At 41.3% G+C, this 16,272-nt stretch overlaps 1 protein-coding gene across 1 annotated transcript in view; it reads right to left on the reverse strand.

Annotated features, from left to right (window-relative positions):
* The window catches only part of adamts16 (ADAM metallopeptidase with thrombospondin type 1 motif, 16), a gene marked incomplete at both ends in the record, with an annotated part of 51,244 nt that overhangs the window by 7,328 nt on the left and 27,644 nt on the right, over nucleotides 1–16,272 (reverse strand). Inside the window, 8 exons of the mRNA XM_083990302.1 lie at nucleotides 6,142–6,268; nucleotides 8,752–8,887; nucleotides 9,075–9,319; nucleotides 9,526–9,649; nucleotides 10,010–10,140; nucleotides 10,267–10,439; nucleotides 11,935–12,083; nucleotides 14,969–15,064. Coding sequence (XP_083846428.1) covers nucleotides 6,142–6,268; nucleotides 8,752–8,887; nucleotides 9,075–9,319; nucleotides 9,526–9,649; nucleotides 10,010–10,140; nucleotides 10,267–10,439; nucleotides 11,935–12,083; nucleotides 14,969–15,064 — 1,181 coding nt within the window. The remainder of the gene's footprint in view (nucleotides 1–6,141; nucleotides 6,269–8,751; nucleotides 8,888–9,074; nucleotides 9,320–9,525; nucleotides 9,650–10,009; nucleotides 10,141–10,266; nucleotides 10,440–11,934; nucleotides 12,084–14,968; nucleotides 15,065–16,272) is intronic.

Genomic DNA, 16,272 nt, shown 5'->3' on the forward strand with positions numbered 1-16,272 from the left:
CCATTTGGAGGCCCTGTGCATTTCATGCTCCCCCTTAATGAGTTAATTGATTGCATATTAAGCGACATAAATACATGGGAAACTAGCAACTAGCCTAAGACCAAATTTTCTTTGAATTCAACAACACGTTTCTTTTCATGCATGTTTCTCATTAGTTTCTGTTGAGTGAGTGAAATGCAAGTCAACCTCTTCCCAAACTGCCAAACATTTTTACAACCAAGTTTATTTGACAGTGAACTCCAGAGCAAGATTCGCTTCTTCACATTTTGGATTTAATGTGTTTGCTTCATGAGCTTCACTAGTTTTTCTCTTATCCCCCAAATACTGTCGTTTCGATTTCTGAAAAAAAAAAATCTTGCTAACCTTGCAAGAATCAGAGTGCTCTTGTTTCTTCAATGTTCCAAATGAATCGGATTAACAGGCCATTTCAGCAGACTTGTGATTTACCACAGCAGTAGAGCACAGTTGGAACTAATAACATAAGCAATGACTCCATTCTGGAAATTAATGCAATACACAAGAGCAATTAAGTCTGTTCGTCTGACAGTTCAGGATCTCTGCTGTGAAAATACCCATTCACAAAACATGTAAATCTATGAATAAATACACTTACCACAATTTTGCAGCACATTTTACATTGTTTTCCCCAAACCTTTCTGTTATTTTTGTTAAGTCTTACCACATAATGTTAATATGACACTTTGTTTTAACAACTAAGCCATATCCATGACGACTGAGTAACTCCATCTGCAGAGGAAGGCCACAAGTTGTGGCTGAAATCTTCAGAAACAACAAGTAATCTGGTTCTTATCAAGAGACTGTTTTGGTTACCATTCTGTAACTTACGACATATTTAACAGCACTTGTGTCATCTTAAGTCAACGACAAAGCTTCCTAATATTCAAACCTTTTTCTTTAATGAGCTTTAATTCTACATAAGTAACTAAAACGGGAATTCCCGGAGTATGGGTCTGTAGTTAATAATGTAGTCTTTAGGCGGAGTACAGCAGTAGCCATTCTAGCATAACATTTTGTGGATCCTTTATCCAAAGTTGCCTCAGAAGTGTGCAGACATTATTAGCCAGGGTGGGAGCAGTCATCTGTAATGCTGGCAGTGGTATGCTGTGCTCACAGTACCAGATTTTCTCGAATGTGACAGTGAAAACAAAGCGGAAATGACTGCATAACACACAACAAATTACTACACAGGATGACACAATGAACCACAAACATGCCATTATTATTTTAAATGTCTGACCCAACAAAGCTCCGGAGGGCATGGCAGCCTGTTCTCACAAATTTATATATATATTTTTCTGTCAGCACGATCACTACTTTATGTCAGTGAATATGAGACAACTCTGTGGTCGTCATGTAGAATTTTCCTAGGATACCTGTTCCAAAATGGAGACGGAGCAGGAGGGAAATATTCGTGCACTGACAATTCTATGCAGAGGAAAAATCCCCTTTTGAACAGCTGTTGGTTACTATAAAACATGAGATAAATGGTAACCTAACTGGGATTCCATGATTTCAGAGCTGATTACATAATATTGGTGGCCTGTAAATACTGGATCTCTGAGAAAATCTTATTGCTGCAGCAGGTTTTTTCAGCAGGTGGTGGGATTGTGGAACGGAGCTTAACAGGGGGATGACTTCATTATGCAAGAGGGGAGACACCAAAGGAAAACATTAAGAAAAAAAAAGGAGCATAAGGAGGTTGAATATGACTCCACTTTCTGCATGAGAGCTAATAGTTCCTTGTGATCTTAGACCTTTGACTGCATTGATTTCAGGGTGGGGTGCAGTATAGACACTTACTGTGAAGCTGTTTTGATGAGAGGGTGAGAAAATTTGGGTGGGAGGAAGCTTCGGACTAACTAGACGCCACCCACTGTTCCTCTCCTGCTTTGCCATGTCTTCTTCTCTGTGTGTGTGTGTTTGTGCAGAGCAGCTGATGGCCAATCATTCTACTATTGGCGACTACATGTATGCTGTAGATGTTGCATTATGTATTCTTACATATGCATCCATGCAAAGACAAAACTAGGTTGCAAACACAGCAGTACAGTAACTAAACCACAGAATCTAATTTTTCTGACACCTCAGCTAACCACTGTTGAAGGATCTTTGCTTTTCCTTTCTGACTGTCTGTATCCCTCTCCTGTTCCTCTCTATTTATTTTATTCCCTCACATTACAAATAACCGTCACACTATATTACATTTCAATAGTTTAGCAAACATCCTCATTCTGCAGAAAGTGGCCAAAATTCACGGCACTAATTTCCAGGAACAAAGATGAAACAAAGCGTTATTGTGCCTGTCTCTGGCATGGCCTTCTAATATCGGATAACAAGAGTTCTTAAAGCATTTTAAGTGGCTTGGCTTGGCCACAATATAACAAAACGCGAGGGACAAAGTCACATTTTGACTCCCAACACATGCGGCACTGACTGAGATGAGGTCAGTGTCTCAGCCAAACCCTCCTCTACTCAAAAATCAAGACACAACTTGTCATCAGTGTCCACTTCTTCTGCAAAAACCTTGGCTGATATTTCAGACCATTACTAATAGTATACATGGGAATACTCAGAATAGACACACAGAGGAATTGACGCTTCAACAGCAGCTGTCAAACGCCCCCAGATAAATGCTCTTGTTATTCCTTGAGAGACAGGCATCTGCTATTCTCTGTAAAGAAGGTGTTTTATCCGTGCAGTGCTCGCCTGCTGTGGCTCCCAGTTGTACACCTACTGCACGTTTGTCCTCTAAATTCACTTTCGAAGATTTGTGAGGTGTGTGTTTTTGCGTGTTAAGAATTCCCCCTATTTGGTTAGTGGTTGTCCATAATCACTAGGAAAAAGTGAATGCGTGAGCTTAGAATTATAAGGTTCTATCTCCGTTTTGGGTAGTTCCGAGATATTGAGCATCAAAGTTCCAACTCGGCTTGTGTTTTGGTTGATAGAACCTTTTTATTTTATGAATAACTAATTAAAAAATGTTGAAAATTTAAAAATAACACCACACAGGCATTAACAGACCACTAATGGATGATATTATGCAAAAAACTCAATTTTGAAAAAAATGGAGATAGAACCTTATAATTCTAAGCTCACGAATGGTCAAGGTAGTTTTGAGTGGATGCCGTTTGGTGTTGAGTCATTTTCGTGATGTTTTGACACTGCTTTGTGTCTAAACATCTGCAGGCAGTGAAACACAATAGCACAGAGGAAGTGATAAACAATTAACAGGGGTAATTAATTTTATTATTTCAAACAAAGTGTGAGATAATTGAGTGTTGGCTACACCACTTTCTTGAATGTTGATTGTCCATTTATAGCTTAGCAACTGTAACTAGCCACAACAGGCCTGTAAATATAAACTTAAGATTTCTTCACACGATGAAGCTGCACGGAGCTGTAAAGATTTCAGACGTCTTTTTCTTGTCTTTCCAAAGCAAAAACGTAAACTGGTGCAACCCATGCTGGCCTGCTCTTTATTAGACATGGAGACATACTCCTGCAACATCGGCCAAACTCATTGTCAAAAATAGTATGTTTTCTACATTGATTATCAGCTAATGAGAATACAGGGTTTTTGGCTGGTGCAATCAGCTTTAGCCTCATAATCATTTGGACAACATGATGCATGCAGCATTTTACAGTCTTTTTCTTGCTTTTACTGTAAATGCGTCAGACCTAAACGTTAATAAAAGTCAGCAAAAGTCAAGTGTTACACACTTTTCATGTTCACCTCTGTCTGAAATCAAGATCCCATTGTTTCGAAAATTACAAAGAATTTCGAGTAGCAAATCTGCCAAAGTTATCGTTGTGAACTGCAAACGGGCTGAGCCAGAAAGCTTGATAGGCGTAGCGACAGTAACTAAAGGAGGGCAGGGGTTAGTTTTTTCCTATCAGTGTATTCCACAGGAATTTTGGACAATAAGAAACTGTTGGGAAGGCCTCTCTATCAGGCTTAGCTTGTCTGTTGCAATCGGTGGCCATAAGAGAGGTAACCCAGTATACTGGCGACCTCCTTCTTTTGTAGGAGGTATGTAGGCCCAAGAGATCCTGTTCGCGTGATGTCTTGGAAATTATTACTCCAAGTGCACTTGCAGAAAATGCACTCAGGGGAAGTAATACCTTAGCAGCAACAGCTGTTGTAGGGATGACACACAGCATCAGCCACTGTGCTGATATAATGGGTATTCTGTGGCTAATAATCAGCTGAAAATGCGATACAACCTATTACACATTCTGTATAATATGCTTCAACCAGTCAACCAACAATTAATCTCTTTTGTACTGTTGTGTAAATATCGTTCCATGCCCTGCACATGCACATCTGGCTTGATAAAACCCCCATTTTCAACCTTATCATCAGCTAAATCTCAAGTTACCCCCTCATTAAAACAAATGTTGTCCCAGGAGCGCCTTTCACTGATTTGCTTTCTGGCCAGCATTTTACCCTTCATGACAATGTCCAGAGCAGCACAGACAAGGGAGGGACATTCCCCTGTGTGTGTCTCTATGTAGTGTGTTCATACATGTCCTGACTGTCAGTTGGTGCACCACTCCCTATGATGTCCGCAGCATAGGACCACGTTGACTGATCTTTGATCCTCTGCCCTGGCCCTTTGTGTCAGGGGTATAGACAGTGACCGAACAAGTGAGCCGAGCCAAAATCCCATGGAACCACACCCTGAAACCGCAGAATCATTAGCGGGCCCTGCTCCCACTCTCGCTCTGTCAAGTATTGTCATTCATCATGCAAAATGTGTTAGCGCCACTCTTAGTGACAGCAGTGGCATTATACATCACTGAGAAAAGCCCTCTTGTGCCACAGCATCCTGGAAGGGAACCTCAACCTACGTATGACGTTTCCTACTTTGTTTTCCAACTGTAAATTATTCTTGAGCTTGTTTCTGGTGCACCCATGCGGAACAATATTTTCTGATAATCACCAGAGTTTGGAAGTGGACCAACATGTCTCACCAAATAAACTTGCAGTGCATTTTGTACACAGCAGCGCTTCTTTAACCACACATCTTAAACTAAAAGGTCCTTAGTGGGTTTTGATAGAGCCAGGGAACTAACATTTTGCTATGCGCTGGGGTCCCACAGTGATGATACTGTACATGTGAAAAGATTTACAAGGCCTTGGCCTGCTGTATTAAATAAACACAGAAGCTAACTGTTTCTGACATTTGGTGAGGTATCATTCTGAGCTGGATGAAGGCGCGAACAGAATATCCAGTGGAACTTCCCCTGTCTTCCCCGTGTCTCTCACGCATGTTTTGGCCAAAAGTTATTTTTCATTACAAGAGAGGAAAATGCCGTCATGGTGGAACAGGTGCTTTACTGGGCCGGGAAAGGGTGGAGAATAAAGTCAGTGCTGCCTGACACCCTTCATTCACTTTATTATGAGGAGATAGTGTGGGAAGTTTGGAAGAGGTGACTCAACCATTAAACAGCTCTTTTCGACACTGCGTGCAGAGCAGATGTGTAGGTGTTGTAGACCAAGAACACATGACAAGCGGAGGGAGGGTAAAGGAAGGTGAAAGGGACAGAAGGTGGGTAGACACAAAACAAAACAGAAAGGGACAAGAATATTATAAGACAAAATAGTGAGCGTACCTGATGAGCTTGTGCAACTAGATCAACCTATCTGGCTGATGGCCCCTAAACCATCTGTCTCCTCAAGTTCCTGACATGAACATGCATGTACAGAATGTTGAGCTGTGACAGCCAACAATGTTTCTGGCTGTCACATAGCCTACAGGACGCTTTATGGCCCTTCCAGGGGAAAGTCGATTGAAGAACTGAATAACTGACATATCCTGAGGTTGAGAAGTCTACAAAGGACCAAATATTCAGTCTTTTTTCCATCCAAAGGTATGTATCAGGAAAATATGAGGAAATGTCTGCACACTTCAAATGGTTTTTAATGATGTCCAGAGTCAGAGCCAGTTAAAAATAGAGTGTAGATATATTTATGGGGTCATTCATAAAGTTTTCAACCCACAAATTATGAATTATGAATCTATGATAAAATGAAATGACAGTGATTGCATACAAGTACCGAACATTACTGTTACCATAGCACACACAACAATGACATAAAAGAGCACTGGGTCTGACCTGGAAGGACATGGTTGGGTGTTGCAGGGCATCAGTCCAGTAGCTGGTCTCGATCTGGGATTGCAGTAGGACGTATTCACCTGCACTCTCAAGTCTTTGTAACATGCAGACTTGGTATTCATCTGGCCTGTGAGGGATACATATAAATAATTCAGACAAATAATCATAAAAGGAGAATATAATTTTCATTTTGAGTTACAGTTTATTCCTAACTGCCAGTTTGCTACAATAAAATATCAGCAGTAAAACAAAACTACAAGCTCATATTATTTACTGAGCTGGATTAAATAATTATGATGATATGATAGATCATTGGAAAAGATGGTAAAATAAAAAAAGAAGAAAAAAAACATCAGTTTACTACGAAGGAGTATTAGGGCCAGCCAAAAAAAAAAAAAAAACAGCCAAAAAAAACAGCAGCAGAGTGACAGACAGGCTCTTGTAGTAGTATTTGTAAATACTACAGGAGGAGGCAGAGACCTGGATCGCGGTGGTCTAGTCACGGAGGTGTCTCCAGTCACGTTTAGTCACGCTAAACGTTAGCTCATATAACGTCTCTATGTAACTTATAAATGATTGTGTGTGTGTGTGTTTGTTTTGGGGGGGGGGGGGGGGGGGGGGGGGGGGGGGGGGGCAGCCATACTGTAGATATGGGGGACAGCAATGATGATGAACATGCATTGCTGATTGCTGTACGTTAGCAACAGGGGTTGGACACGGAAGTGATTCGTGTGCCGATTCTGAAGTAGGCCTACCGCTTATGTTTTCTTGTTTTCATTGTCATACTCCGGCATTGAGTCAAAGTTAATCGGCTTTATTGTTCACTTTTATGGCGCTGCAGAGTTTGGCAGCCTGTCTGTCACTCTGCTGCTGTCATTGAGCCGACAGTCGCTTGTCGCTTTGTTGTGGTACGTGGTCAAGCCTCTGCAGTTTTTTTTTTTTTTTTTCTTGTGCTTGATTTTTTTTTTTTTTTTGCCTGACTTTTTTTTTTTCTTGTGCCGGATTTTTTTTTTTTTTTGCTTACTTTTTTTTTTCTTGTGCCGGATTTTTTTTTTTTTTTGCTTACTTTTTTTTTTCTTGTGCCGGATTTTTGTTTTTTTTTGCTTACTTTTTTTTTTCTTGTGCCGGATTTTTGTTTTTTTTTGCTTACTTTTTTCCCTTGCGCTGGATTTTTTTTTTTTTTTTGGCTGTTTTTTTTTTTTTTTTGCTGGCCCTATTGATCTTGAATGTTCATTCTTATTTGTCAAGACACACCTGCAAAAAAAACCTCTTCTTTTATTATGTAATTTTGCACATGTTCAAAATGAATATTTAATTATGCTTCTGGAAGGAATGAAAACATTTGATGATATTTTTTAATTTCTTTAATTCATCATTTACTTACTAATGAAATTCTGTGACTTTTGTGTTACTGAATTTGTGAAGCACAAAGACAGGTCTGACTGTGTTTATTGATTTCTTTGAAACTTGAATCCCAGGTTCACAGATCTCCCTGTTGGAATTTGGCTTAAGGCAAGGTCAATCTGCACATCTCAGCTCTTACAGCTCAGTTAGTCAGTCACACTCTTTAATAAAGCAAACGACCCCCAACCCATCACGACCTACAATCAGGGCACAAAGAGGTGGAGGTGGTTAGGGAGGACCGCAACAGACCAGGGTGGGGAACTTTGACCTGCAGGGTCAATTGACAGGAACTCTACACTGGGGGCTTTGTTCACACTCATGAAGCCAAGCAAGTGCACACACAAACACACATACAAACTCACAAAGGTAGGTGTGTATGGGTAAACACACCCGAGCTCTCACACACACACACACACACACACACACACACACACACACACACACACACACACACACACACACACACACACACACACACACACACACACACACACACACACACACACACACACACACACACACACACACACACACACACACACACCTTTATCTCCTGACCTCTGCCCACAAATCACCATGCCAGGGACGGCTCATGTCATTACAGCAGTATTGGCATGTGTATGTGTGTGTGTGTGTGTGTGTGTGTGCTAGTGTAATACTAGGCCACTGGTCAAAGCTGTGCATGTGTGTGCATGCTTGCTTTTAGCCTACCTGTGTCGTTGCATGTGTGTGTGTGTGTGTGTGTGTGTGTAATAGCAGGTCTCCAGTAGAACAAGAAGAGGTCCCACCAGTCCAAAACAAGAGCTCCTAATGTCCCCTCACTAATGATGGGAAGACTCCTCTCTCCATTTAACCTGCAGCTAAAAGCCTTATTATAGATCAGAGAGCTCAGACTGGGCCCTGGATGTTCCTCCATTGATCTACAAACTGTCCTCTTAATCTGTGGGTTGACCCAGATCACTTGAAAAGAGGCGATTTGTCCTTTTTCATCAATGCAATAGACCTGCACTTGGCTCAAAATAACACAAAAAATAGTGAGCAGAGTAGCCTAAAGTCTGCTTTGAGAGGGAAGATAAAAATCACTATATTTCACTTTGAATATGTCTATCACTGTAGTTTGGAAAAAAAGCATATTATGATCTAATGTGCAGTGTAATATGATAATGCTACTGAAAAATACTGTTTGGCAGTCATGTTTGGACATACCTCCAGCACAAGTTGCTGAGCACTGGGAGCGTATGATGGCCCATGTGTAATTGTGTTTGATATGATTCTTCTTCTCATCAGATTTCTTCAGAGTATATTCCCAACGTACTCCTGGGTTCCAGCCCTGCAATAGTATCTACAGGACAAAGAATATGATATGAATGATGAGATGAAATAGTGCACAAGAGATGTTAAACTTCATGCAGGCTCATACTGTAACAATGATGTCACAAAGAAAGTCATAATCAAAAGAAGGGTGGAGGTCCTCTACAGTGATAAAGCATTGGTTGAATAAATAATGTTTGTGTCCACTGATCCCTCACCTCTATGATCAGGGTCTCATTGGTGGGGCCAGTTGATAATAGGCTCTCTGGTCTGTTATAGGGTCTCTTGTATTCAAAAATGGCTCCGGCGATGGGGTGTCGGCCTGGCCAGTCAACCGTCCAGTGTCCGTTCAGGTAGTAGCGTCTCTGGGCGTCTCTGACAGCCAGGTAAGAGCTCGATGTATTCAACTCCATCACACGGATACTTCGAGCCCCTGCTGGGATGGTTACCACCCCATAATACTCTGAGAAAGACAAGACAATATTTCAAACAATCACGGAAAAGATGTAAAATACACACATGCACACAAAAATTACATTTCAATAACATGAACTGTGACAAGAAATCAAAGAGAGCAGTCTTGTGAAATGATAAAAGACACAGAAAAAAAAAAGTTTCAGTATCTGGTATGGCCATAGCCAATAATCAGTTGAATTGATTACTACATACGGTTAGTATAATGCTGCTTGGTGTACTGTCCTTTGTAGATCTTGCAGGTGGAGTTGTCTCCTTTACACACCCCACAACCGTCAGGCACAGCTGTGGAGCCCAGCACACGGTCACAGCCCACTCTCTGTGGGAGAAAAACATCATTGCTTTTGACAAAAAAAGTACACTTTGAACATAAAATGCAACTTTACATCATACAATGTCATAAATTACAACAGCTGAAAGCTACCATCACTCATCTCTTATGCGATGACAGGTCAGCCTTTTCTTTTTCATTACATCTGAAGTACTTGTGAAATAGCACAAGGGTGTCTATTGATGTTCTCCTCTGCTAAACCCCTCCGCAAAATTTATAGCTCAACCTTAGAGATCCCACATATGATATCATCTTTAAATAAAACAAACCCTGCTAACTCTGCACGCTTCCTCATTCTTCAAAACAACCATGTTACAGTCTCACTGCTTGTCTGTTTTGAAGTATTACCTCACACAGTCCATCAATACAGACGTTGGAGCTGTCCTGAGAGCAAAGCGTCCCATCCTTAACTTTGCTGGCCAAGGCAAAGAAGAAATCATAACCTTCAGCAAAGCAGTACAGCTTGCATACATCTTGATCTGGAAGAAAAAGAAAAGAACCACAGGGGCCAGAGGCAACAAGAAAATGCTTTAGTACCATGACATGTTGAGTTACACTTTTTGTCATTTCAAATAGTTGTGAAAAGAATTAAAAGATTATCTCACCATCCACTCTCGTATATGGTCTCCAGGTGTAGTACCATCCTCTGAACTGTTTGCTGTTGAATTCAGCACACTGTTGTGCTCTGTAGTCGATGGTGTTGGGGGGACAATCTTCAGTGTTACAAAGCTTGTAGGACCTGGAGGAGCCCTCACAGAACTTTCCTCCGTATGCAGGCCTGCAGAGAGGAGCACATGTATTATTTGTTCTTATTAATTTCAATATTAAGTGTCATATTCCTGTGTTTGTAATACTCTGACTTCAGAGTGAGCTGGCTGATGGATGTGAGTATACGCCATTCCCCATGTGTGGGTGTCTCTTTTTGAAGGCTTCTCCTGTCACAGGTGTATAACTCCAGGCTATGTTGCTTTGAATCCCTTCAATGGGACAATTACACTCTCTGTAAGCTCTCCAATCACATTGTCACTTATCTCTTTCTCCCTCTCACATCCTCCCCCTCTGTATCTTTACATTTCATCTTCCGCTTTAAAAAACATCCCTACTCTGTCCTCTCTTCTACCCCCTCTCCATCCCCCATTCCTCTCTCTCCTCTGCCTCTCTTTCCGTCTCTTCCTTTCCCTCCACCACCATCATTCCTCCCCCCATCCTTTAGTCTTTCTCCACATCACTCTCTGTTTAATTTAGCCCACCACTTGTCAGAATCTTGGCATGACATGATAAAGAGGAGGCCCCGGCATTTAGGACAGGGCCCCCCGACTGACGGGCAGTGCAAATAATCCTGAGTGACTGATGAGTAAGGAGCTAAGTGAGCAGATAAGTGAGGAAGCGACAGACCCATGTGAGGGGTCTTCACTATTTTAATCACGTGTCTTAATATACTGGTGGCCTTGAGTTGAGTAATCACAAACAGGCACAGACTGTCCCTGTACCAAAGTGTCTCTCCATTAATCCTCTTGTGTACGCATATTTACCTTTGCACACATATTTAGTGTATAACTGTCTGCTTACATTTACCAAGTAAAACCAACACTTGTCACAGGGCTAGAAATATTTTACCACAAGTTAAAAGATACAAATATAATGGAATAAATTAATTGGAATTGGACAGAACTATTTCTTAGCTAACAACCTACAAAATTATGAGACGTTATTGTGCTAAGAAAAAGTCATTGGAGGGAAGCTACTTTGAAAACTATCGTTGTAAGGTACCAATTACCTCACTAATTGACAAATGATGTGGTACAAAACTGATATAAACTCATAAAAGTCACATGAGAGTTTTGTTCCCAAATAAATCGCCACTATAAATGCAAAAGTGAAATGAATGCCAGTTTTGGTTTTGTAAACAATAAGTGCTTAAGTTTGGCTGTGATGATTCTTCCTCAGGCTCCTCAGGAGATTCAGGAGGTTGATCCATGATGACTGTTGTGAGTACTGAGCAGCGGCTGCCCTTGGCTTTTGCACGCGCACTACACAAAGGTCAAGTGTGTTGTGGTGGCTGCCTGACAAATGCATTGCCTGAGCATGCCTCCTGCCTCCCTTTCCATACTAAACACACACAGACATGACAATGGTATTTATATTCTCAAGAAAGCAGAATGTTAACCTTCTTTTCATTGCTGATGTTTACATTTTGCACTATTGTCACTTTAGCTAAAATAAACTGTTGTGCCCATTTGTTGTTAGGGCCTGTTTATTCAGTGTTTATGTACCTGGGGTTGTTGCACTGCCTCTCCCGATAGGTGACTCCACTCTCACAGCTTCGAGAGCAGGCAGACCAGGATGACCACTCGGACCACTGGCCATGCTGAGGCCTCGGGCCCTCATCGCCCTGTTTTACACACTGGCCTCTACGACACCACTGAAGACAGAGAGAGGAATTATGGGTGAGATAGAGGCAGGCAGGAGAAAGGAGGCATACACAAACAAAGAGCAAAATGTTTCACATTTTCTACAACACACAGACTTTCCCTGCCCTTTATCTTCTGTATGACGACTGCCTGTCAAACCATGAGGCCTGTAAGAAGCAGCTTCCAGGATTAACGGCTGTCAAAAAGGTTGTGGTCCAGTTGTGGTTATATGCTCATAATCTCTCAGTGAAACTGAGTCTTTGGACCGTCCCTAGCTTGAGCTGTCATCAGCTAGAATTAACAGAGGTAAGTCAAACACAACTGCAAAGTGGAAAAAACTGTCTCATACCTGACAAGGATATTCTCCTAAAATAATACAGTGTCATATTTGCATTTTGTGTTGCCCTATGTTGTCTTTCACTTTTCACCTCATTTCAATCGTCATTCTTTTTAAAAGCAGTAAAAGTAAAAAAACAAAACAAAACAAAAAAACTACAAAAATATGAAACAGGTTGAAACACACTCTTGGCAACAATGCACAAATCAACACTGTAATGTTTTTTCACTGTTGAAAAACACTCTTTGCAACAATTTTAGTTTTCGAAACAAAAGAATAAATATCTGCCAAGGGACTGAGATAATTTAACTGCAAATCAACTATAGGGGTGTGGTATCAGACTTTTTGTGAATTGTTTATTAGTTTTTATATCTGGTTTCTACTTTATTTTTTGAAAGAAGTGAACCAGGTCAAGCAGATTTTTTAAATACGTTTTTTTCTCCTACATTTTCCCTATGTTATGGTTGCATAATCTGGTTGCTGCAAACTTCTACTGGGAGAATACGCAGGGGACCAGGACCAGCCTGACCAAGCGACGTTCCACCCATGAACACAACCAAGTGCGTTCCATGAGATAACCAGGCCAGGCAGAGGAGAAATCTCAAATTATATGGAAGGTTATGTGACTAGAATTGTCTAAACAGATGATGTAGATGAAATGATGGAGGAGCTGAAGGACATGTCTCATACCACTGACTCAAGTTATTTACTGTATGTGCTTCAAAATGGCTGATTCATGGACCAACAACAGCTAATCACGTGTCACAAAATGAGCAGTGCTGCTCTAAAAGTCCCTTAATGTAACGTGAGAATACTTTGCAAGATCTAAACTCTCTTAAAGCAACATTATGTCACAAGCTGTTTCCTGGCACAACACTGAACTGGATTTGTCCATGTCAAGATGACATCAGTCACAATATACTCAACTGCTCGCCTTGGAGTGATCTCAGTAACCTACTCACACACCCACACACACATGAGTATTGATAGCGGGCATATGCTCAGCTGTTCTTGATCTCACTGTGTGTTCGTGCCTGCACACGATACCACAGACACACATACACTTGCACACACATACACACACCCCTCCAACTAATCTCATGGTCCTTGACTACGAGGTAGAACAGCTGATTTCCCCTCAGTTTTCCCCCTGCGGCTGAGTGCCACAGATTCCTAAGTGAGCCTGTCATTGTTTGTGTTCAGTTAATTGTCCCGTGGAGAGAGAGAGGGCGGGATTAAACCATCAAGTTCAATATATTGAGAAGCAAAAGTCGACAAGGGGCTGTCAGGGGAGAGAGGGTAAGAGAGAGAGCGAGCCTTGGGGGAGAATCATCTTGAAAGATGGAAAAAAAAACAAAGAATAAATAAAGAGCACAGATTGCTTTTTGGCTCCAACCCCAATGGCATATTTTTGCCACGTCAGCAACAAACCAATTGCAGCTGCTCCCTGAGGTAAAATAATGGCGGAAGACTGTTGTACCTCTATCAAGAGGAGAGATTTTATTGATGCTGCACTCAAATGAACTCAAATCAAAAACACAGTAAATCCGATTCAAACTCTTAACCTAACTTACAAGTGCATTTATTAGTCAGTGCTGGCTGCTGGGACACAATGACATTGGTGTGTAAAACTGCACTATTAAAAGACGTGCAGTGTAACACAGTTCAAGGCCTTTTGTCCTGAAATGGCTAAACTGAGTGGACGTATCAGCACTTTATAACACTAAGACACTCAATAAATGTTACTCTCATAATAGTATTCCCATCAATTTAGCCTGTTCACCTTATAAAATACTATCACGCTTTGTGCCACTTACTCAGCAAATCCCTGGAAGAGGAATGCATGTGTGTGTCTGTGTGAAACTCCCTTTACAAGCTCTACCCCCTTTTACACTTAATGTCACACAGTTGATATCACTGAGCAGCACTGAAAGAAAGTGGAGTAAGTGGAGTAAGTTATTCAAAATCCACTGGTCTTGTACTGCTCAGTCTGTTAATACCAAATAGGGAAACTCAAAACTGCCCTTGTCTGATTTGTGTTTTTCTTGGAGGAGATTTTCACACCAAATTATTTATTTTGATTAGACGTTGCCATGGAGCGCGTATCAGCTACAGTAAAATCAAAGAGAAACACCCTGTTTGTCCTCATTTGACAAAACAAGGCAAGGTTTACAGGGTGTGTCAAATGCAAGATCATTTTGCCTCCTGCGGCCAAAGTGGAACAAAGATTTTCTTAGGGATGGCGTGATCAAAGGGTAACTCTACCTGCTGAATGGGAGGTGAATTTAAGAAAGAAAAAGATAAATGACAGACAAAAAAGTACCTGGCTGCATGCACCGGCCAGCTGTTGGAAACACTGTTGGTATTATCACTTGGATTGATAAAGAAAGTCTGATAGAAGCGAATGGATTCTTATACTAGTCATGTGTGCCATGTTTTGAGGTCACAAATCTTGTGAGTGTTTCCCCCACCATCATTTAAACTGTACACACAGAAGCACACATACGCACAGGCACACACGCAGGCAAAAACACAAAGAAGAAACACGTGTTAAGTCACCATATCAGGGCCACAGGCAGAGCCCTCTGCAGCTGGCATGAATTTGGTCTCACACTTCCTCCCAACACGGTGGCACCACAGAGCCTTGCAGATATCCTGGAACGAGATGAGACAGGGGATAAGTCACATGGCGCTGCTAACATGTTTTCTTGCTCCAAATTTCAGAAGTGGGATGATGAGTATCCTTCTCCAAACATCTGTAAACAAAGCTAGCAATGGGAAGATCAATAAATTATGATAACATTGTTATTTTGCCTCTCGAGAGCTATTAAAACATGTTGATGGAAAGTTGGGGACTAGGGATCGTCTGAATAATGATCCTCTGGCAAGCTATCAGTGGGCAGCAACCCTGTATCTCCAAAATATTTTTGCTTCAGTAGCTAGGATAACAACATTTTATCAAAAAATTGAAAGAAGAAAATACACAACATTTGGTCCAAGACATTGTTCTACAGACAATGCATTGCATCAGTGAGACAAAAACAAGTGCATCCATTGTTTCTGTTGCAGAATAACAAAGTAATAAAATTAAATTAAAAAAGCTGGAATGAGTATTTATATTAAGACAAAGAAATTGTCCCATGCAGCAACAGGGAAAAAAAACTGTCTTACCAAGCTTACATGATGTCATGACTGTGTTTCTCAGTAGTAGTCTCAAAGTTTCAGATGGGAATACCGGGTGGTTTCCCTGCTCTCATTGCCTGAGAAACATGGCCTGCTACATTTTAACATCAGTTCTATTACTATCTGAATGACTATATCAGATTTTGACAACTCAGTGCAGATGCTGACAGGCACCTCGGCCTCAGCCTGTAGCTGCCAAGAGCCGCCATGGATTTCATCCCATGGCCTATTGGTCCGGCTGTTTTGCTTACTCAGGCCTTTTGCTGCAGTAAAAATGGAGGAGAGCGAGCGACAGTGGAAGGAGTAGACAGGGAGAGACAGGGAGAGGTGATGGACAGAGTGAGACAGAGACTGAGCTAAAGAGAGAAAGAGAGAAAAACACCCGTACGTACATATTATTTTGCTTTTTGCTAGGGTAACCCAGCTCTATCTGACCACAAACACCATGGAGAGTATCTTTTGGCTACTCCAGTGGTACTTTATCTTGACAACGCCTGCCAAAAAGTTTCATGAAATATGATTTCATTACACAATGAACTGCACCACAGAGGCTGATACTTGAGTGTTTTTTATGAGTAACAAGTGTCTGGAAAGACAGTGAGCGTGAGGGCTGCTTGGGGATTTTTTGGTCCTGCGCACCTTGCTGCTACCAGGTGCATGAACCGAGACAAGCTGAAACA

Source organism: Trachurus trachurus (genome assembly GCF_905171665.1).
Source record: "Trachurus trachurus genome assembly, chromosome: 16".
NCBI classification, from domain to species: Eukaryota; Metazoa; Chordata; class Actinopteri; order Carangiformes; family Carangidae; genus Trachurus; species Trachurus trachurus.